Genomic DNA, 24,551 nt, shown 5'->3' with positions numbered 1-24,551 from the left:
CATTTGACACTATACATTTATGTGACTCAAGTGTCAAAAAAACTGAAAATCAAAAATCAGTACAGGGGTGTATGGATGTACTACATGTAAAGGGCATAGCCACTTATTACTTTTCCAACAATTTCAGTCGGTGGTTTGTCCAGTTTGCATTTATGGAGAATGCCCAAATGCATTAAATTATTAATGTCATAAAGCTACTTGTTAGATACATTTGTTACTGCTTAAGTAAAGTGTTAAATTGTGAGTGGGGGACATAAAACTTTTGGAATGGGGCATAGGAGATATGCCAATTCAACTGCAAGGTTTAAAATGGGTAAAGTATCTCTTTAATTCATCTATTTGTGCTTGTAGGCAGCAGAAGGCCTACATAGCAACCCAAGGCCCGCTGGCTGAGACCACAGAGGACTACTGGAGGATGCTGTGGGAACACAATTCCACCATAGTTGTCATGCTAACCAAACTGAGAGAAATGGGACGGGTATGCATACAAATACACACACACACACAAACAAACACTCATGTAATAAAGTACACTATGTAGGGTACATGTCAGTATAGACTGGCTTTACTGGAAATTAACCTTCTAATACCTCTTTCACAGCGAGTGCTCAGAAAGGGTTGGACCACCAGGGTTGATTTTGTGAATAAAAGGGTTGACCAATGTTGTTGAGAGGTGGGTCGGACACAGGTTGGACAAGGGTTGATTTCAGTGGGCCGCCAAGTACCCGGTAATTGGATTGAATTCCTCCCATGTTGTGGCCCAGGTCGTTTCTGAATTGTCATGACTAGGGAATAACCGGTGTTGACTAGCTTGCTTTGAATGAACAAAAGAAATAATGATATCTGAAGGATCAGATAACCCCAGTCCGACCCTGGTCTTTGGTGTGAAAGAGGTATAAATCTACTGGTGTACGGGCTTGTAGATCTGGTGATTGTCAAGATCAACTTTTTTGTGCCAAAAAAATTAAAGTTATTAGATAGATCCAATAGGTAGGTAGGTAGGTAGATAGATAGATAGATAGACAGATAGATAGATAGATAGATAGATAGATAGATAGATAGATAGATAGATAGATAGATAGATAGATAGATAGATAGATAGATAGATAGATAGATAGATAGATAGATAGATAGATAGATAGATAGATAGATGACTGAATCCCTCAGACATGATGTAAAGCTGTGAACTGACACCTCTGTGCTGTCCTGCTGCAGGAGAAGTGTCACCAGTACTGGCCCGCAGAGCGCTCAGCCAGGTACCAGTACTTTGTGGTGGATCCTATGGCTGAGTACAACATGCCCCAGTATATCCTCCGAGAGTTCAAAGTCACTGATGCCAGGGTAAGTCGTGTATGTGTGTGTGTGTGTGTGTGTGTGTGTGTGCGTGTGTGTGCGTGTGTCTGTGTGTGTGCGTGTGTGTGTGTGTGTGTGTGTGTGTGTGTGTGTGTAAGAGGATATCATTTGTACTGCTTTAACATTATTTCTGTGATAAATCATAATAAAACACGTTCTCTTCCCCCAGGACGGCCAATCGCGGACAGTTCGTCAGTTCCAGTTCACTGATTGGCCAGAGCAAGGCGTGCCAAAGTCAGGGGAGGGATTCATTGATTTCATTGGCCAGGTGCACAAAACTAAAGAGCAGTTTGGCCAGGATGGGCCAATTACTGTGCACTGCAGGTAAGATTCATACCCCCCGTACTAACAGCTCTATATTTCGTACATTGTGCTCATTGTATTCATCGTAACAGATAAGTGACACATTTAAGAAAAAAAAATAAATAAATGAGTGGAGAGACATAACAAATTCAGATGAGAATGGAAAGAGGGGAATTGTTTTGACCCACCTGTTAGACAGCACTCTCCAACACAATCATTAAAAACACCAAATGAGGGAATATTCTTTTTTCAAGATTGATGTTCATTGCTCCAGGAGAGCTCAGAGACTTTAGAGACCATACTAAAACACTATATGCTGTTTTTTCACTTTAATTTGGCTCAGGGGTTATAGTGAGTTGTCCACTGATTGCAGGGGTCAGTGGTTCAATGCCCGGTTTTTCATTTCCGCATGTCTAAGTGTCCTTGAACAAGACACTGCAAATTTTTGGCCAGCACCTTGTAAGGTACTTTGCTGCCATTGATGTGTGAGCGTGTAGGTGAATGAATGAGAGACTAAATTGTCAAGCACTGTGGATAAAAGCACTATATAAAGTTAATTTACTATTTCATTTGTCACCCATCTGTATATGTGATCACTGTTCATGAAAGTTAAATGAACTACACACTGTAAATACTACCTATGTGAACAAAAGACATTATAGTCGGAGATTATGTGCAGTTGATATTAGTTTAAAACAAAGGTTTAGATGTTCCACTGACATATGCACAGATACGTTTGATACTGTATGTACCTGACACCTGATTTTAGCGCCAGTCATCTTACCACATAATAGTCTATGTTTATGCTGCAGAGCCTGATACTCAGTTCTGGATTTTTGCATCTAACATCCAACTATTTTTTTTTTGTAAGTCTGATAGGGCACACATACAGCATCTGATCTTTACCATGTGTGAGCAAAAAAATCTGAATGAGGTAACATAGCCAGTGGGAGGAACATCTATGGCACATGGCACTTCGGCTTGTTATCTATGACTACAGGTCTTACAGTTCTAAATATATATCTTACTCTAAATATGTTTTCACCTCCTCGCCAACAGTGCTGGCGTAGGGAGGACCGGTGTGTTCATCACCCTCAGCATCGTGCTGGAGAGAATGAGGTACGAGGGAGTGGTGGACATCTTCCAAACTGTCAAGATGCTGCGCACCCAGAGACCTGCCACCGTTCAGACAGAGGTGAGATTCCCCAATATTATCATCCTGTCTAGTTCTAGTTCTAGTTCATGCTATCTTTCTCTTAAAAGGTCCCACAGTGTAAAAAGTAAAGTTTCACATCATTTATGATTATAAAGTAGGTCGAGGTGCTATATATATCCTGTGAAAGTACCTCAATCCCTCAATCCACAGAGAAATGCACACAACCATATTGAGAAACTATGTCTTCAAACGTTGTGATGTCAGAACTACTACTTCTATATCAGTAGAAAGTACCACTACCGTCATTCCCCGGCTACAATGACCGCGCAGAAACGCAGAGGGCGATGATGCGGAAGACACAGAAACACTGCTATTCAGAGCATTAATCCTGGCGTCCTGAGCATATAAAGTCACTCTCCCTCTATGTGTGTTGTAATCTTTGTTTCACTGTTTGTTCATTGTGATAGACGGTCCAGCCATACTTGCATGTTAGGTTGGTGGCCGCAAAAAAAACATTTAGTTATTTTACATTTTGGGTGAGAGCGATGTGGAGACAGTCGCAGCCCACTTTTTTTCAGTATTTCGATGAGAGCACCTTTTTAAAAACTATGGCATTAAATGAAGCATTTCAGACACAGGGTGAATACAGGTTTATTCAGACAAAATGAGAAGAATAATGCGTTTAACAGTTTAACAGTGTTTTTTATTCAGCCTTTTTCTCTGTCACTGACTGGATTTTCCTCTGCCTCCCTCCAGGACCAGTACCAGTTCTGCTACCGGGCCAGTCTGGAGTACCTGGGAAGCTTTGATCACTATGCAACATAAACCCAAGTGGCCCTCTCCCATGCCACATCCCACCTAGTGCACTTTTCTTAGGTCACACGCGGCCTGATTTAATGCACTACGCTGCGATGTGTCTTTGAAGATTTTTGCCACCACATGCAGAGTGAAGGGGGACCATCGGCTTATCCCGTACCCAGAAACAGCACCTCTAACTGAGCCATAGCAACCTGCTTGACAAGGGTGTTTCCTTCTACCCTCAGCCCAAACACACCCATTGGTCAGTCTGAAGAAGCAACTTCAACCACTGTTCCAATCAGAATACTTGATCAAATATTGATTTTTTTTTTTTGATTTTTTTTTTCGTTTCAGTGCTATTGTGAGCACCTAGATTGCTTTACATTGTTTGGGTGTGGAACTTTCACCTCGTCCACCACAAGTGTAGCATCATCACTACCCTAAATACAGGACCCGGCTACAGTATTTAGCTGTCACAGGAAATTTAGATTTTTCTATCTTGAGGACTGTCTAGAAGGAGTCTTCAAATCCATCTTATGGAAGCCTAGTGGACTGAAAGAACTGGGACTTTTGAGCACCAGAGAATTGCCAACAGGAGACTGAAAACACAGAGCACAGTATTAAAAAGACAAAGAACACACATCCCAAAAAAGACACCAAGAAGTGTTTTTTTCTGTTTTGTTTGGAAACAGACTCTCGTTTCTTGTGAATGAAAAAGAAGATATTTCTACCATACAGTAATAAAAACCACCAGTTCAACCTTATGCTTCACGATTTAAGATAAGGGAAACTTGGGAGAGGTTTAAAATGCATAACACAAAGTAAAACATTCATTTAGTTTTTTAGAAAAAAAAAAATATAAGTATGTGACTTGTTTTGTTTTTTTTAAACTGGGTATTCTTTATGGCACGTTCTGTTTTATTGTTTGTTTGTTTTTACAGATTTATGACTTTGTCCCCACTGACCATTCAAAAGCAAAACTTGTATTTGTTTTCTTCTTCTGTGTAATCCAATGAGCTGTAGCGATTTTTTTTTTAAGTGATACGGTACTGTTTTAAAGTGTACAATCAAATCTAGTGTGGAAAATGCTCACAATTCTATGAAAAACACCACCATTGAGTGTCACTCTCCTGTATTCTCCACCCACTCTGTTTTTAAAAACACACACACACACACACACACACGTTTCGCATGCACACAGGACTCTCAACCTCATTTCTATCTGGCCTGCAGTGTCAGAGAAGACGGACATTTTTTAATTCCCAGGGACCGACAGAGGTACAGTATTAACCCTGCTACTACCAGGACGTCCCGGGAATAATATCGCCAAGTTTGTTTTGTGTGCAGGTTGAGATAAAGCTAGATAGAACTACAGAGAGTATGCACAGAAAGCAAAGTATGAAAACGACAGTATTTATGTGTCCAAATAAGCTTCACAAAGATTTCTCAAGCAGGGAGCGATAAAGGGATGTAAAAAACGCGTTGGTTTGAAGGGGGGAGGAACAATTTTCTCACTGGAATGCTCACCTATGACTTTTTTCTCTGTCTGATTCAGTGTGCAATAAGTAGATGTATTATATATTTTTGTGTCAAGTCACTAACTGCAGTTATATGCCATTATAATGAGGATGATATTGATGATAACGGTGCATCATTTTTCAAATACAAGGATGTTGCTTTGATATGGTTCTCGCCACCATTTAATGTGTCCAAGCAGAGAGACGACCTCTGACCTCTTAGGAAAGAAGATCTTTTTATCATGTCGCAACGCCAGTAGATGATGTCATGCTTATGTGTGTCACGGCAAACCAACGAATGATCAAACTCATACTTCAAACAGCATCTAATAAGTATTTTGATTTTAGATTTCTAGTGCCTTATATTACACGCCTATTTTGATAAAGTTACTTTAAAGGGTTTTTTGTGTATTTTATGTATGTATCCTTGTACGTGTGTGAACCGAATGTCTGTGTATATGATTTTGTTATGTTACAGTATGTGAAAGTATCTTGTGTGTTCTGTTTTAGCTGTTGCTGTGAAATTTTGTATGGAAGGCTCTGCGTAGGCTGGGTAGTTGTACTCACAACCCAGCTACAACATCATCATATCTCTTTGAATCAAAAAATATGTCAGATATGAGATTCAACTACAGACAAAATAATGTGGTTTCAAAATAGGTTATTGGTCTGATGCATTTTTTTGGGTCTCAGTTTTGGTTCGGTTTGTTTAGCAAATTAGTGTGAAGAAAAACAACCATTTCCAATGTTCTGCCTGAATTTTTTTCTTCCAGTCAGAGATTTGATAATATACGAAATCAACAAATATTCTTTCAAAAGCAAACGTGATACTCAACCATTTTAAACCTGACTGATAAGGGTAACGGTGCATCCTCAAATGTTACATTTTCACCTCCACACGCCATCTCCACTGATCTCCACAGTGTAAACTCGCCCCTTAGCTTCCGTTATGGGAAAAGGAAAGGAGAATCCTGCTTGCACACGACCAATAACTTTTGTTTCATTATGGAACTGAAAAAATTGCAGTTCCTGTGCAAAACCGGACCACGGTTTGCTTAGTGAAAGGTTGTTTTTCTTAGGGTTCGGCTTTTGCATCCCTAATGTCAACAGCTTTCCGTCTTTTCTTTCCTGGGGCACTTGCACAAGCTTTGTGTATATACTCTTTCACTCAGACTTCAATTGGCCTGCCATGAAATGTTGGCCGCAGTGGCGACTTTGGCACCAACTGTGAGCTGGCTCAGAAAAGTCATACTTACTCAGCTATGTAGGAATCTATATAAAGCTGAACGACAGCCGCTATCTTTGTCGGTTCAAAGAAAAAGCAAAATAACAAAAGCAAACAGATTCCCACCTGAAGCCCTCTAATAAGAATCAGGCAAACTGCTTATCTGCGTTCTTCGCTCCGATCTACAGTTATATACATATATTTTCCTTTAACGACAAAAGCTGAGAGAAGTTCAGGTGCTACGTCTCCAACGACACAGAACCTACATCATAATTTTTTTTTTTCTCCATTAACGTTTGACCATACAAGGGATCGCTGACAGTTTTCCACCATATTACAGTAACCCTGTTGTTGTTTTTGTATGCATGGTACCACTTTTGAGATGCCCCCTTGGTCGCACCTGTTATGGGAAGACTTGCACTTTCTCTCTTTGTACTATGCACTAATACTAGTATCCTATTATCGCTGATAGCCCCTCCCCCCTCCCAAAGGAGTTTTACTTGAACTCAGTAAAGATGGACCCTGTAATGCTCACATGGTTGTGTATATGTAAATAACACAAAACACAGAGAGTAATTGAAATGCATAAATAAATGGATGAATAAATAAATGATTAAAGTAAAACGTGATAATAGAATTTATCAGATATACAGAGTGATATAATAAAAGGGTGCACCTGAAATCACAGTTTATGGCACAGCAGTTATGTGCAATACATCACATTGTGGATTTGTTGTACCACAAGAGAAGTTTCACGAAAAAAAAGTTCTATTTTACCCCCCAATGTATCATGTAGATGGATAAAACTGGAGTTTATAAATTGTATAAAAACGAAAATATGGTGTGTTACCTGGATCAATTACCTCTAATTGGTCTGTAAATGTAAACTTTTTTTGTTTTTTTTTGTTTTCTGCTCCGAGTCAACAAGTGCTTTTTATTTTCTTACATTGGTTCTCGGAGCGTGTGAAAACCGAAAAACAGGTCTGTATGGATTTCTGTTCTCTGTCGACACAAGTTTAATTTGTTACAAATAAACTCAAGTGAAATAATTACTATGGCTGTTGGTTTTGTTTATAAATAATTTGGACTTTAAAGCCTCTGGCTCTGAACACCTACACAGGTGTTTTAAATTATTCTGGCTGATTAGACCTTAGAGGTGGGCGGAGCTTTGATGCAAATTCATGAGGTCACAAATCTCCATCTACCAATAATAATGATAAAGGTGTCATTTGTCCTGCAACAAGGCTATCATGAGTCTCTAACATATTAGTAAATTACATTATACACACCCACACAGAAGAGGTAGAATCAGCATGATTAACTGAAAAAAACTGTGTGTGTGTGTTCAGAGGCTTTAGATAACATGGTTGGAATAATTAGGGTTTAAAAATAATAGATATTCAATTTTTTTTTTTTTTAAAGCAGCTAGAAATGTAGATTTTACTGACTTTTGACTAACATGTTGGTGGTAAGAGTGTTCTGTTTCAATGTTAATTGTTATTTCCACATTTACTATAATGTATAATATAATACTACTGCAGAAACAAGGTCCAAATAGTCTAAAATTAAGACCTAAAAAGGAAGTTCTACTTAAATAACTCATGTTGTAGGATGACATTCTGGGAAAGGATTGTATTTGTGTTGTTTGAAATGACCCCATTGGTGTTTTAAGTTATGATACAAGCTAGTTGTGAGGAGGGATAGTTTAGACATTTTTCCCGTCACTACATATACACATACTCTAGACTTGGCTGCTGAGCTGCAAACAACTTTGACATGAACGATGAAGTCAATCCAGAAACTTACCACATACTTTGGAAAATCATCAGGAGTGAGTTTATCAATGGACACGAGCTGGAGTAAATGGGTTAAGCCAGCGGTTCTCAGAGACTTGATGACCGAGGGCCAATTTAAGGCCTATGCATATGATAGAGGGCCACACACGAAAAGAGCACACATAAAACAAAATATCTTTTCCATCATCCTTTCATTGAACTGCCGAGTTGTCCACTGAAATCAAAGCATACTATACCATTACATTTTTTCTGCCATCTTTTATGATTTATTTTCATTAGATCCTACATTATTATTTTATGGCATGCCATACGTGACATTTTTATGATTTCTTTACATGCTTTGTTTTTCTCTCTTTTTTACTCTTCATACTAGACCATATTTGGCATGCTATGCTATGACATTTTTTATCACTTTTTATGACATATATACTATGACATTTTCTATGACATAATATAGTTTTCATTTTATGACGACATACATGCCATTTGTATGCTATTTTAATGATGCACTATTATAGTATCACTTTAATATGACATTTTATGGGGCTTTTTTGGCCTAGGCTTACTATACAATATTTTTTTAGTACTATTTTATGAAACTTTTCTGATGTTTTTAAGGTATGCTATACTATCACATTTTTGGGAACATTTTTTTATGGCATGTATATATGACATTTCTTATGACTTTGTTTTGACATTTGTATGGCACATTATGATGTTTTTTATGCCCTGGAATTCTTCCTTTGTGGGTGGAGCAGCTGTGAGCGTCTCACCTGTGGCAAATAATTTGCGATCAAAGAAGCAAGCGGCCATAATGGGGATGAGTTTGTTTGGACTGTGAAAATTATTACATTTTCTTTTTTTTGATAGTTGATTAAATTATATTCTTTAGAAGCTTTGTGGTTTGTTACTTAAGAATGAAAATGTTGCTTAGAATACCAATCTATATTATCTCTAATTTTATTCCAACATTATCCAGCAATTTTGTTTTTAGCTTTTAGTTGTTTTTTTGGCAGTGTAATGAGCCTCACGGGGCTTCTTGCGTAAACTTTAGTCTTGTTAAATCCATATTGGGAAACAGATTGAGGTTACAGTCTGCAGTGAGAGGAGAGTTGTGGCTGAAAGGGCCTTTGCTCGTTCATGTCTGTCTTGTCATTGTAAAGGCACAGCAAATTATCTCATCTCCACCAGGCTGTAGAGAAAGCGTCTTGCTTCTGGGCTCGGACCAGAGTGTTTCAGATCAATCTCTGTTGCCTCTGTCGCATGAGCTGTCATCAGTTCAGTTCCGTTCTCACCATTTCAACATTTCCTCTATTCCACTGTGTGGGATGCTCTACAAAGACTCACTTTCTCTCTTAGAGCCACAAGCTTGTCAATTTGGCTTTCTGGACCACATTTTTTTGTATCCTGTGTCAAACAATGTAGTACCATGTGCACTGGAAAGGCATCCCTTTGTTGTTGAAGCTCTATAATGAACTTTGTGAGGGGCCACAGACACTGTTTTATCTACCTATATGACAATGTTCATGAGAAACAAACAACTTTAACTTGAGTATGATAACAGACCAGGACAAAGTATTGCTCTTCTTTCCAGCCTCCAGTTAACTAAGTCCCAAACCCAAAAGGTGAGAGATGTGTCTGTCTGGACAGTGAACACAAAAAGGGGGAAGGAGAAAACATTATATTATACTAATATAAAAAGTAAATGGACTTGTACTTATGTAGCGCCTTTCTAGTCTTCTGACTACTCAAGGCGCTTTCACAGTGTTTGTCACATTCACCCATTCACACAGACATTCACACTGATGGCAGTGGACATCTACATACCATCTAATCTAATGTAACCATTCACACCACATTTACACACCCATGCGCAGCTCGGGGAGCAATTCGGGGTTCAGTGTCTTGCCTAAGGACACTTCGACATGTGGACCGGGAGAGGTGGGGATCGAACTACCAATCTCTCAAATGGAGGACAATCCACTCCTCCACTGAGCCACAGTCGGGGATGAGCACTCTCGCCTCAAAGCAAGAAGGTTCCTGGTTAGAATCCGGGCTGGGGCCCTTCTGTGGGGAGTTTGCATGTTCTCCCCGTGTCTGCGTGGGTTCTCTCCGGGTTCTCCGGCTTCCTCCCACAGTCAAAAGACATGCATGTGTTAGGTTAATTGATGACTTTAAATTGCCCGTAGATGTGAATGTGAGTGTGAATAGTTGTCTGTCTCTATCTGTCTCTATGTGCCCTGCGATAGACTGGTGTCCTGTCCAGGGTGTAACCTGCATCACACCCAATGTCAGCTGGGATCGACTCCAGCCCCCCGACCCTGTTAGGGACAAGCGGTTGAATTGAAGATGATGATGGAAATTGTCATTCTGGCATTAATGTTAAATAGCACACATTAAGTTAAGGTTAAGTTTTGAGCTGTCCCATGAGTCCTGATAAGGTGCTATAGGTAAACGAATAACCTCTCTCTGTGGCTGCAGAAACGCTTCAGCAGTCAGTATGTCATTATTACTTCTGCAAAGGTGGTTTGTTTGGTTGGTGGGGAAGGGCCAATTTGAATTACCCTAAAGAACTGCTCGTTAGCTTGTCAATGTTCCTCTGGGGATCAATTAAGTCTAATTATTCATCTAAATCTGCTAAGTAACTAAAGGTATCAAAAATGTAAGACTAAAAAGTATATTATTTTCATTTGAATTGTAGCGACGTAGTAGTATAAGGAAGCAGGTAAAAGTACCTAAAAGTTGTACTTAATTACAGTTCTTGAGTATAGTTCCTTTACACCTCTGAGGGTTTCATGGTTGTACAGAAAAGCCACGCTCAGGATACACCACTCAAAAGTCATGGAGTTGCTTTTATGGAAAGATAAGTTTACTCACTGTGTTTGTTTGACATTTTCTTCAAGAATCACTTGTCTTCTGTCTTTGGTGTTCAGAGCCATCTGAGGCAGGCAGTGACGTGTTTTTTCTTGGAGTACAAAGCTTTTTGAAACCTCGCCATGGGCACTTATACTGCCTGGGTTTCCTGACGTTTTTTTGCAAGGGTCTGTTGAGAACATTCTGCTCCATAACCAATAAGCATGAGGCAGCCATTCACCTGCAAATGCGGGTCAGGCAGCTCATTGTTAGCTATCAAACACCATCTAATAACGCACATGTTCACCAACCTTGGCAATGTCTCTTAACCTAGCAGTAATGGAATTTTTTTTTATCTCGTATGTGCTGTGATGTCATGGTCACCTGCAAAAGAAAATTTAAAAAATCATTCAATTTGAAAAATACCATTATTTTGGTATAAGCAGGATTATGTCCTTCGAGGTGTCCATTATCAGGAATTAATAGTCTCTGCAGGATCTATATCGAGAGTTGAAATGTCACTTTTCTTTGAGATAATCACAGACATTAGTGTAGTGTACAGTTATATATATTGTCCCAATTTTCATGATTGGCATGAAATGTTATCCACATTGCAAGTAATCAAGAGTCACATGAACCATCTTTCCAATTTGAATTTCATTCTTACCAAATGAATTACATGAAATAACTTGACAATTCAATAAAAAACAAATATGTATTTTTTATTGTTTTCCTTACAGCAGTTAGCAATACTTTAACTATAGCAAGCCAAAAAATAAATACAAATTTTAAATAATTTCAACAATGTGTTTCATTCAGCAGAGCAACAGTAGCATTTCACGTTAATAGTGCACAGAATCCAACCCAAAGGCATGGCTTCCTTTCTGAATCTTTCACCACTAATTCACTGTACAATGTCAAATTACACAATGTATATATTTTTCTCATTGTGGATGAAAAAAAAACATGCAGAGAGGAAGCCATTGTAGTGTCATTGGACTCCAGCAGGAGCAGTTAGAAGACGGTGTTTTAACATGCGGGGAGAAACAGTAAGACATGAGGAAAATACTACAAGCAAAGTGCATAAATATTCCAAATCAAAACTGGAAATAACAGACCCCTCAAAAAGCTATCATAGGCAAGCTATTTAGAAAAAATCTCACCTTTGAATTTTTCAATGTACAAAGAAAAAAAGTTTGTCATTTATTTCAAAAAAGGGTGATGTGACGTTTGTCACGTTTATTTTCCCTGACGGATGTGAAAGCACTGGGCAACTGAGGCAGCGACGCCCTCCGTTACCCCCTTCTCTTAGAGTCCAGCTGTCCAATTCTTCTCCAGCCTGCCATCACTGATGTATAATGTACAAGCACACAAGTTAACATCCATCTAACCTTAATCACCCATTCCCTTATGTTGTTTTCTCTGATCTATTCGCAGGGAAGTCGTGTGGGCAAAAGTTGAGATGGAAGTCGATTCAAAACACTTACAGACAAGCATACTCGCACATACACTCGCTCTCTCTCACACAAACTCACACACATAAAAACCTCCCCTCTACATCCACTGGTAATTCAGTGCATTCATTTGTCATTGATCCTTCTCCATGACTTCATTTCCCTTTGTGGCTGCGTTGCTCCCATGTGCTTTTGGCAGTTGTACGGAGTCCTGGCAGGGCCACATAGTCTTTCTCGAAGCGTGAATTGGGTGTTCTCTGCCGTTTCCTCTCCCCCTGTGTGGTGAAGAAGGCGTCCTGGAAACGCATGCTTGAAGCCGTGGACTAAAAAAACAAGACATGAGAAACGCCAATGAGTAAATAAGAAAGCGTTCCAGGTGGCAAGAGAATTTTTTTAACTTTCGTGCCATAAAAAGTATGAAACATATGGTTTACAGTTTATGTGTTGCCCAGTAAGTCTAATACTTACAAGTCTACGTTTCACCTTTTTAGGCAGGTCTTCATCTAAAGTATAGACATCTTCTCTTTTTGCCAGCACCTGAGACCCGTCCTCAAACTCCACCTGAGACGACATGAAAACATTCAGCAGTTATTTATGCAGTTAAATAAATGGAGTGCATTTATCCAAAGCACTTTACAATCTGCATATTTTTCACCCATACGCATAGAATCTTAAGGGTAGGTTTCAAACTCCTGATTTCAATCTATCTGTCAATTATAAAGTACCTATCTGGTCTAAAGGAAAATAAGCATTAAACTATTTCATCATAATTTGTCATTTCATCATAAATTCCCAAGAAAAACAACGTTCTCTCAATGCATCATCATTTTTTTCAAGTGTAAACGATGAAACAAACAGCTCTAACTATGCGGTGTGATTGATTTAAAGAAGAAAGAAAGAAACCATTACGGCTGGACCAAAGCTTTATTCATAATGTTGACATTCAAATTCTAAAAACAACATTTGAATACTTCACAGCTTCCTTTCTTGCATGCCTGTGCATTCTGTTTAAACCAAGTATTTCTGCACAGTTGAATATCAAGATTTGGCTTCACTGATTATTATTAGTATTATACTCTAAGTAGAGTTAGATTCTTGAATCTTGAATTGCAGTGGTAGCTGCGTAGGATTGTTTCCAACTTGTGTCAAACATTTCCCTTAACTACAGAGTGTTGTTACGTCCAACATTTATTGAAAAAGAGAAGGATGTAACAATCCAAAATTTATGTTTATAAAAGAAGGAGGTATTTGGTTTTATTCCATATTCGATGGCATTTAGCCTTTCAAAAATCACATTTTCACTGATATTAAGAAAGAAAAAAAAACTGTTCTCCCTGCTCTCCCACTTGCCACACAAAAAGGGAGACACACACTTGTAATGAAGGGGTGGTAATAGAAGCAATTTAAGAGGACCATAAATTACATTTAATATATAACCAAGTTGAAGATTCTGTTCAAGGATTTTCTTTTAGGGTGATGTCATCATAAAATAGGATGATAGCTATTCAAAACTTCATTCAAAAAGCTCAAAAGAAGATTCAAATTTAGAAAAAATATGACATTAGCTACAGCTCTACAAGCTATTTTCATGTTACCTCTGCTCTCAGAAATAAAATGTTTTCTGCTCAAGAAATTCAAGGTCTTGAACGCCGTGGAGATCTTGATGTAAAACACAGCATATTTTCTAACCAAACCCACCTTGATAATGGAAAGTTCTTCTTCAGCATTTTTTTTCTAAAAATCTGACCCATCTTAAACTGAGCGTGCGTCACAGATGCATTTGTGCATAACTAATAGTTGACGCCCAGCCCAACTAAATAAAGCTTTAAGTGGAAGCAGCATGACTTGAGCTTGGTGAATATTTCAGTGAGTTTGAATAATGCAGATTGTCACCTCCTTCTCAACCTCCTCTTCTCTTCTCTCCCCATCTGCCTCCACTATGTGTCTGAATAGGTTTAGCTTTGGAAATATCTATCTTTTCATCATCCCATCATCTTCCATCTCATCTTCACTCTTCCTCTTTGGTCGCCAAGACTTCAGCACCTCCCTGAATCTCTGTCTCAAGTATCCTCTTTCTCTTGTTCTCTCCCTCTTACATAAACATGGTGACCTTGACAACATCTGAGTCGCCGCAATAATTCTGATGTGGAGGGAGTTGGAATTTAATTCAACATTCACAGAAAAATGATTGAATCTGCAAAACCAGGTCATATGTCTCTCTCTTTCTCGTACATTTGCCACGATTGTGTATGTAGTACTTGTGTGCGTGCGTGCATGTACCTGATACATGTAGGATACATTTGATCCCAGGTATTTGGCACCATAGAACAGCCCATCAGGCCACTTCACTTGAACAGCTTCCCCCACTTCAGGAGGACCCAAGTTCATACAATCTCTGCTCTAAAGATACAAAGGAATAATGGTTAACCTGTTATGTGTCAAAATGTCCTTTAAAAAAATTATTCAAAATGAACAGTGTTATGTTGAAAATATTCTCACAAGGTTAATGTCATGGTTAGACTTGATTCAGGCTTCTATTCTTCAGCTGAATGTTGGTAAACAGTATTGTATATAGTCAGCATAATTTTAAAACCTTCACTTTCACATGTAGTGTATTGTTAATGAATATGAGAACCATATATGTTTACGTAAGATTTTATCTTATTATCTAATGAAAAACACATGTTGAATTAATACAAATGCAGCTTTCAGTCGCACCCACCCGACCAATTTTGAGCACTGCCCAACGCCCCAAAGTATGCATTAATCAACCACCTGAACCCAACTCCACTTGCAAACTGCCAACTTTATTTTCTTGTATCTTATAATGCGTTAAACAAACTGTACTATAACAAACATTTTTGAAAGCCAAATCAGCAGCAGTTTTGAAGAAATAACAGTATAATGTCAAAAATTAAATATATATATTTTAGTTTTGAGAGGTTGCTAGTGTTACCCCCTTTACATGCAAAAATGTTGTTGCACTTATTACAACAAGCATTACTGTTTGCATTAATTTTGTAGAAATAAATCCATACTTTGTTACTTACTCTCATCTATCCCTCTATCAGCGTGTGTGAGAGAGTGACAGACAGGCGTAAGTGATACCCAGCTCTCTGCACAGGAGAACGGCCTCTGACTCAGGAGAATTGTGAGGACCGTGACCGAGGATAAACTATACTACGGTCTTCCAAAATCTTGCCCCGGGGCAAATTTTAGAACCCGGGGCAAGCGATTATATGCTGCTACCATGACAACCCAGCAGCCTCAATATTTTATTTTACTTTGAATGGCCTCTTCAGAAATACATGTTGTTCCATGGTAATTAAATGAGAAAAATTATTCAAAATGACTCTTGATCACATTGCTTCTGCAGATGCACACCCAACAGTAAGATATTATAACAAGCTTATATGTAATCCTTCATGCAAATACCATTTGAGAACCAATAATCCTCCTTGAAAAAGGGAGGCTGCTTTCAAAATGAGAGGGTTTTAATAATTGTAAGTTGGTACAACTGGGAGGTGACCTCTTGAGCAGGTCTCTAATTAAACATATTCTCACCACTATATCCTCAGGGTAGGTATCGTTGGAGAAGGAGCCGTCATCAAACATGACCTCGTAGAACATCTGGGAGCTGATCTGGGTGACCTTTGAGCTGTAGTAGCGCAGGTTCTTGTGTTTGGAGATCACCGTCTGGCCCAGTGAGATGGACGCTTGGCACGCTCGCTGCTTCTAGTATAGACAGAGAGTGGCAATTAGACTACTGTATGACAATCGATTCAGTACCATTTCAAACTGAAACTCCTGATTGTACATCATTACATAGCGAGTGATGACTGCAGTACTGTTCATTTTAATTACATTTTATTTATTGCATTTAAAGGATTTGTATACCCAAATTAAAAAAACATTTTTTTTCTTTTTTACTTTTATCAAGCAGTATCTAGCCATGCAGAGGTTGAAAAATGACAAAAGAAATTCAACAATAACCTGTCTTACTCTAGATAATCCACAAACCTCCCTGTGGAGAGTTTCATACAGATACAGACAGTAATAGCAACTATTTGCAGGGCTAGATATCACCAAATGTAAGTGAGAAAATGTTATTTTTTTGTGATTTGGTTGTAGTGACCCTTTTAATTGACTAATACTTATTAATAATAATAATAATCAATAACCGGGGTAATTCAGTCAGTTGACTTCCATTCTGAACATGAACAATGAAGTTACACATTTTATATCATGACATCTTTTCTAAATAAATTCCATCAATGTGCATATTAATATTCCTAAACTAAACCACCACTGCACCTTTAACTCAATATACATTTATTTTGAAAAATGTGACCAACATACATATATCCACTTCAACTGCGCTGCATGAAGTAAGTTTGTAAGGCCCAAAACATGTTCCACTCAAGTACACAAACGCAAATGACAACGCCTAGCCCATCCCTGGTGAACATACGAGTGTGATCTCTTACGCACCGGTGGAGGTAACAAATGTTAGTCTTAAGGGGGCTATATAGAGTTAATCGTTTCCATGACCACAGTAGAGAAATAACATGGTGTTTGTGGAGGAACATCTACTGCGGTGCTTTATATACAGAAGGAAGAAAACCGCAAACAGACAATGGGATGTGTGTCTGAATGAAGAGGTAATGAAGTGTCATTAATGCCCACACCTACGGACATTCAGCAAGAGTTTCTTTAAAATGGTCAGTCACGGTTATTTTGAGCAGAAATGAACCGGAGCAGAGGGTGTCAGCTTTTTCTGGTTGTTTAGTGCTATAGCATGCCTAGCAGCAACGCTCAGACTGCAGCCCGCACTTGTGCTGCGTTATGATTTTCAGGTGACACATTTCAGAACACAACAATGAATGAAATCGATCTTGTGTAGCTTGAAGCATCTGCGTACTTGCGTGGACCATGTTTCTGCCCAATCATCAGTGTCTACACTTGAACCAAATATCCCTATTCATTTTTAACTAATTACACACAAGTTTGATCGTTGTCTTAAAGTACAAAACACATTGCCATGTCCATTCTAACTGAGCACAACCTGCTTCATAACAGCTCTAAGAAAAACCTGTCCTATAACTTACAGCTGATGAACTCCGTGACTGATGTCTATGGCAGGTGATTGACACGACATATGGCCAATCATCAGGCTCCATGATTACACCGGCAGCATGGGCACAGGTCACATGAAAGGAGGTGGGACACCGGCCACATGAGCACTGGATACACGCACCTGCCTGCCGCTTCCCCGCACAGCGCTTACGACAATAGATGCACTTCTGGAAACACAGACCAGAGCAAACTGTCAACACGAAACACTGACTGACAAGGGCCCACTGTGTCCAAATACTTTAAAAAAAGGACAAGACTGGCTTTTTTCACCTTTTTTTTTCGTTTTTTTTAAAAAGGACTAACTAGCACTTAGCCCCAAGTCCATTCTTTTGTACTGAAGACATAGTTACACGCGTTTCCATTAGTTTCTGAACAACAATGGAGGACTATGGCACAGAGGAATAAGCTATATCTTTGTTGTTCTTTGTTCATCATCTGTTCTTTGTTATTATGATCAATTGGGTTCAGTCTTTTTATGGGATTTATCGACAATGAGAAAAATCTAGGATATCACCAGACTCACCCTTTAAGGCTACAAACATAGTATGTAGTAGTAGTATTAGAAAATGCAATGCTGTGAGGCAAATAGACTCAGTAAAAAGGTAGAGTTTTGAACTTTACCAGTCCTGGTAAGAGGACATTTTCTAAACAATATGATGGACAACAAACTAGAAAAACCGGCAGTCTTTGTTGACCCATTAAAACTCTTTTTTTTAAAGTACGTTTCGATAAAAAAAAAGTAACTTGAGTTTAGATGTAAATGAGGAATAATACATTCTACATACTGACTTGTATAGCATGTAAAATGCATCACATACAGTATGCGGGTATGTACAATATGTTGACAAATTTGGACACATCTGTGTACATTTAGGACAGATTGGGAAGTAAAGTTTAGTTTAACAAATAGGTTTAACAAAGCTCAACACTCAAGACCTTCTGTCCCATCCTCTCTTTCCTTCCGATCTTTCCTGTCACTTCCCAATGCAAACTATAATATACCAGCTGTCGTTGAGTGTCTTTGTTGCATTGAAGAAATCCTAACCATTTTCAGTAGCCTTTGTAACATGTTAAAAAAAATAAAAAGAAAAAAGAAAAAAAATCAATATTCCCATTTGACAGGCTTTGAATACGGGCTGGAAAAAAACCCCAGCAAATTAAACACAAAAGGCCACTCAGTGAATCGCTCAGTTGTGCCACAAACCTCTAACATCATTTAAAAACCATTATGTGCTCCAAAAAAAAAAAATCTGTTAAATCTTCTCAATGCACTGTTATTGGATACAGTGGTGTAAACAAAACATAGATACAAGGGAATAAAATGAGGCGAGGGAGAGACGACTCGGATGTAGCAGTCAACAGCAACATGTTAATTCACCGCTACAATACAAAGAAACCCTCAAATAAGACCAATCAGAAGACATCGTTTGAGGTTTCCACAACAAACCAATGCTGCAATGTCTATGTTGTGGTGTTTGCTTTTTCCCCGTTTGAGGTCTGTGAGCGGAACACAACTGCCCAATGAAGGACGTAATACACATACACATCCTGCGTACAAACACTGCCATGCATCCATGCACAAACACACTTGCACCTAAATTTTTAAGACTATCCCTCGGTTTTCTGCACCAAACAGCCCATCAAGTCCATTTCCTCTACTGTGGCATCTCCCCTCTCCCACGAATCCTCGGCTCTCTTGCTAAAGGGAAAGAATGACGACATCCTCCCATTATAACCCTACTCATTCCCCATTTCTCTTTCACATCCCTCCCATCTCACTCCATTTCCTCCACTCTCCTCCTAATAAAACATCCATCTACGCTTTATTTTTCGCCTCGCTTCCCTGCCCTGTCTTCCTTTCTTTAGCGGTGTGGTTTCACATCTCTTTGAAGGTAATTTATTCATTAATGTAATTCCTGGGAATCCATACTGAAATATCCATACATACTGGCAGATAATAAGCCTAAATATAGATTAACTCCTCAGTGGATGTGCCTCAGCTGGAAGTGAGCTCAAGTGGGAATTACTTGGTTTGTAAATATGAACTCAAGCTTATAAAAAAAAAAAAAAAGTCTGACACGTAAACTGTCATATCACCCCTCATATCCCCGGAAGAATATAGTGTATCCGTACAGCATGAAGTGGGAGTATGGATATATTATAATATTAGATAGGACCTCACAATGTTCTATTTCCCTGGTACATATAATGGTTAATATTCATAGCCCTATGAAGGAGAGCACCGCATTTGATGGGTGAATAAGAAGATGATGCTGCACCACTACAAAACTTTTCTTTAAGTCTCTGTCCTTATCAGCTACGCCTCTGAAATAAGTGCCCTTTTTTTTATTTCTTTGAAAAATCAATAGCTGTTCTAATTAGTTAACCTATGCAACATTAATTAAATTTAACCTCTACAGCAGAGCTGGCTTTTACAATTATCAGCTTAGCCTACTTAATTCAGATATCAGTTGAGGATCAGGAGGTACCGTGCCCTAAGATACTCTCAGAGAAGTCCTTTTTTAAATCTAAAACGCAGCGGGTGATGATAATACGTAACCCTATCCTTTTTTTTAATTAATGAAGCTTCTATTGCTTCACAGCTCCTCTATTTCTGAAGTGAGAGACTTTTACTCAGTGCTTCTCTTGGTGACTAACTTGGCCTACATTTTATAAAGTCTTTGCCCACATCTCCTCCATTATGGACAGCAGTATGCTGCTGAACAAACTGGCCTGACCGTCGGAACGTACGTATGTATGTTTGTGTGAGTGAGTGTGTTAATGAGTACTGATGCACATTTACTGATGGAAAAAAAAATATTTGTGTGAAAACAAAGTAAAATATCAACATAGTTTTATGTTCATAAGTGTGTAATTTTGTGTACAGGATGTGTGGACATAACCCATTTTTCCCCATGCCTGTGCCTTCTCTGGGGTGTCTTTGGGTTGCTTGTGTTGAGCCATGCGTTAAGAACATTCCCACAGTAAATTATGAATGTGTATGTGTATGTGTGTGCGCCTGCGTGCGTGTGATAGTAAATTATAAATGTACTGGGCTGCTGCAGGGGCAATGGGTCCAATGCGAACACGTGGCTCATGGAGCAAACACACAAATGATGAAGTGGACAAAAGAGAAAGGTATACAGTCCATATTCTCACTTACTTTAACTGTCAATTAAGATAAAATCAGTGTAATCACGAAACAAACGTTTTGTTGTTTGTTTCTACTACTGACATGTGAAGGGGCTTATTATTTATAAGCGTGCTGCGCTGTTTTTCATATTTTGCCCTTCATTTAGAACTCAAAGGGTTTGTTTAAAAGGGGCCCATCTGTTCTATCATCCACCTACATCTGCCCTAAAAGTGCTTGTGTCAGCACGTTAATTTGTCAAAAATTGGCAGGGGAAGTAAAGGTGTTGTGTCATCATCAAGTGTGAGGAAAAAAAAGATTGGAGTTTTAGAAACATCTTAAGATCAGATACATCTTCAAAAAAGATAGAAACTGTATCGTGTACCAAAGCATGCGCTTTCAGATGCATTGCTAGAAAGAGTGTAATCTGTTATCTAGGGACTGCTTGCTAAATCCAATTTGATGGTATTATTGTATACTCCATTTTTATAAATAACTGTTTGGGATTTTTATCAATCCCATCATGCAACAAAGATCCTCGGCTGGATGGGCTGGACATGAACCAAGGACGCTGTGGTGTAAGGTTGGCGATTTAACCCTTTGGCTACCAGGGCACCCATTCACAATGAGGGCTGACTAAATACTAGAAAGACAGGGTGGCTACGGCTCAGGCAGAGTGGATCGTCCTCTAGTAGGATAATGATTACATCCCTGGCCCCTGCGGTCCACATGTCGAAGTGTCCTATGCTAAAAGAATGTCATTTAAATGCAATACTCACTGCTGAAACAACAAAGTTAGCAGGGAATGGACAGACAATGTTCGTCTCTTTTATTCATCTAGTGTTAGGTTGTACCTCTCCAGCACTTTGCTTTCTGCTGAACTGGTGCCTTGGCAAGATACTGAGCTCCAAATTGTTCCCATTGTGTCATTGGTGTGTTGGTGTGAATGTCTATCACTCCTGATAAGCAGGTGGCATATATAATAACAATAATAACTATCTTGCATGGTAGCCTCTGCCACCGTTGTATAAATGTGTGTGTGAATGCTTGCTTGTGTTGGAAGCGCTCTGAGGGGTTGCGAAGACTAGAATGCAGTCCATTTACGATCTACTATTTGATTAGCAGCCTTCGAAATTACCATAAAGTTGAATCAACACCTATCGGAAGAAATTTTAGCAAGGTGGACCTAATAGGCTTGCAACAGTTTACATTTACAATACCATGGTTATCAAAACAAATACATATATTATAATGTAACGTGCCCTGATCAATCATATGCTTCTTTAAGGAGACATTAAGTTTTCAATTAAATAATAATAAAAGCAGGGAATGGGCAGGCAGTATTTGTCTCGGTTATCCATCTTGTGTTCGGATGTACCTCTCCACCACTTCACTTTCTGCTGAGCTATCCTAGCGCCTGCAGCAGAGAGCTAACTATAGTGGCAACATGTCAGGTCTGCTGAGACACACTCTAGCTCTCTCATTAAACACTCACACACACACACGCACACACGCACGCACGCAGGCAGGCAGACAGACAAACAGACAACCACACATGTATAGGCAAACACCCTCACACAGACAGCCCTACATCCACAAACACCCACTCCCACTCACCAGTGGTTAATTATCTAGCTTTGATTGCGGGCATGTTCGTCTCACATTGTTAATTAGAACTGTGAACACTTCATTAATTAGGCAAAGCCAGTCCTCAAGGACCTGGGGAATTCCAGCACTGTATCAGAGTGCGTGTGTGTGTGCGTGCGTGTGTGTGTGTGTGTGCGTGTGCGTGTGCGTGTGCGTGTGCGTGTGCGTGTGCGCGTATGCGTCTCCTTACCAGTTTATAACGCTGCATGGGGATCCTACTGGTGTCAATGGGACTCCTCTTGGCTTCATCGCTGAACCTCGCCTCTGGCAGTGCTACTGCACACATCACGTGGGCCCATCTGTATACACACACAAACAAATGAATACATTACGATGATTAAGACGCACAGACAATTAAATTTGTCTGAACTCTGGAGATCAGACACAAGTATGCAGAGCTAATAACAGAACAAAAGCCTCCCTCACTTGTCGTTTTGGGTTTTCTTCAGCGCTCCACCTCTGAGGTTACAAAGACAGCATTCCTGAGGAAACATAAACAGACAAGTAAGTAAGAGTAAGAAGATATTTTCCTTCCACTCACCAATATCCTTGCACATGCTTACATTTGTTAAGATAACATTGTCGTCGTTAAACTCAAACCCATATTTAGTAAGAAGTGAGTTGTTCTTCCAAATTCATTTGGTAATTAGTTTGGAGTCATTCTGCAAGTGTTGTTCTTTTTATCAGTGCTGTTTTTCAAATAGCCTTTGACCTACAAATAATGTGTGTAATTATGCTCTATTAGGGCTCGTTGATATTAAAATGCCTATCGTATGTATTTGTCTACCAGCGACCGAATTACCAGAAAACATGGTGTATCGTGATTTATAATCATTAAAGAAACATGAAATGATCTATATTGAGATAGAAGATGCTGGCCTTATCACTCTATACCCTATCTAAAACACCACTGAAAAAAAGTGACATCACTCAAGGGGGGGGGGGGGGGGGGGTGGTCATCTTACTGCTGAAAAGCTTCCTTCCGTACAGCGATCACATGACCACTGTTCGCTGACATCATCTGCAGCAACACCGTAGCAACCTTGAGGAAAAAGATTGTGAGGATTTTAACATAACCATATTTTTGCTACACACTAAACATTTTAAATCTAACCTGATGGAATGGTTTCAGCAAACAATTCACAGAAAACAGCAGACTTGACAGCATATGGTAAGTCTATAATTGGCTGCGAAGAACAGAATTAAATGCTGCGTCCACACATTGTTTCCACAGATTTCCACAGACAGTATTGTTTCATGCAGAAATACGGTGTATTGCAAACTAAGTGGAAATGGAGAGCTCTATGGTATGTGTCTCTCTGTCTGTGTGTGTGGGGGGTGGGGTATTAGGGAACAGTTGTGGTGAGCAAGAAAAGGAGAAAGACGTAGATCTATGCATCTTTGCTTAGAAATGCATTGGTTTGTGTGTTCATCTATGTATCAAAGAGCGCTTTGTAGACAGCCAGACTTGCACTAGCGTGACAGCGTGCTTTCGTTTCAGACACTTGTGTAGCTGGCCCTTTGTAACCCACATGACATGGCTGACAGACACTGCAAAACATACACAGGCGTGTGAACCACTTTGAGTAAATATTGTTGTATTGTTTAGTTTTGGTCTATGTCCTTGGTGTGGCAGAACAGCAGACATGTTTTATGATAATATATATTCTGGTGGCCTCCAACAGAAAAAATATTTGGAATTTAATTGAAGTAGGAAAAATATGATTCTTCACAAAGCTGACAGCTGGTTAAAATCCATTCCTAGAGGTTTTAGACACATAAGCTGGGGGGAATTTGTATTTGTAAGAAACACTTAAAGTCTGTATATGTGCGTATGTCTCCATTCTTCTTCCCCACTATCCATCACCAACCCAAACATAAAATCTGAGCTCACCTCTCTTTCCTTTCCCAAGTTCAAATAACAGCACGGGGGGGGGTTCCCGAAACCAAACCTGTGGCTTTTTCATCAGTGTCAAATGACATAGACTTCAGCTCCTACTTCCAGCCTACTGTGCCTCCACACTCAAGCACGTAGATGCATGTGTAGTACTTACAGTGTACGGCAAGTTAAGCAAATGCACAATACATGCTACATAAAAACCAAGACCCCCCCAGAGGAAAGAATGAGGTGGGACCAACACTAGAGGCAGAAAGTATGACAGATTTAAAGTGACTTTGTGAAG

General features: G+C 39.3%; 2 protein-coding genes across 5 annotated transcripts in view; one reads left to right on the top strand and one right to left on the bottom strand.

The window, feature by feature from the left end:
* ptprdb (protein tyrosine phosphatase receptor type Db) overlaps positions 1-7,356 on the top strand; it is a 106,712-nt gene extending 99,356 nt beyond the window's left edge. Inside the window, exons 34-38 of the mRNA XM_083935284.1 lie at positions 352-478; positions 1,216-1,341; positions 1,523-1,677; positions 2,716-2,851; positions 3,569-7,356. Of these exons, the coding sequence (XP_083791410.1) occupies positions 352-478; positions 1,216-1,341; positions 1,523-1,677; positions 2,716-2,851; positions 3,569-3,637 (613 nt within the window). The 3' untranslated portion in view covers positions 3,638-7,356. The remainder of the gene's footprint in view (positions 1-351; positions 479-1,215; positions 1,342-1,522; positions 1,678-2,715; positions 2,852-3,568) is intronic.
* A 4,387-nt stretch (positions 7,357-11,743) lies between these two features.
* Positions 11,744-24,551, bottom strand: part of kdm4c (lysine (K)-specific demethylase 4C) — a 30,726-nt gene continuing 17,918 nt past the window's right edge. The window contains exons 15-22 of one of the 4 annotated variants that reach the window (XM_083926099.1): positions 23,334-23,410; positions 22,795-22,850; positions 22,559-22,667; positions 17,564-17,758; positions 16,020-16,190; positions 14,736-14,855; positions 12,924-13,016; positions 11,744-12,778 (exon numbers count right to left, since the gene is read on the bottom strand). In XM_083926099.1, coding sequence (XP_083782225.1) covers positions 12,611-12,778; positions 12,924-13,016; positions 14,736-14,855; positions 16,020-16,190; positions 17,564-17,758; positions 22,559-22,667; positions 22,795-22,850; positions 23,334-23,410 — 989 coding nt within the window. In that variant the 3' untranslated portion in view covers positions 11,744-12,610. The remainder of the gene's footprint in view (positions 12,779-12,923; positions 13,017-14,735; positions 14,856-16,019; positions 16,191-17,563; positions 17,759-22,558; positions 22,668-22,794; positions 22,851-23,333; positions 23,411-24,551) is intronic. The other 3 variants (XM_083926101.1, XM_083926100.1, XM_083926102.1) reach the window with 3 other exon arrangements.

Source organism: Echiichthys vipera (genome assembly GCF_963691815.1).
Source record: "Echiichthys vipera genome assembly, chromosome: 2".
Classification (NCBI taxonomy): domain Eukaryota; kingdom Metazoa; phylum Chordata; class Actinopteri; order Perciformes; family Trachinidae; genus Echiichthys; species Echiichthys vipera.
The sequence above is the reverse complement of the archived record's forward strand: the minus strand, read 5'-3'. Positions and strand labels throughout refer to the sequence as shown.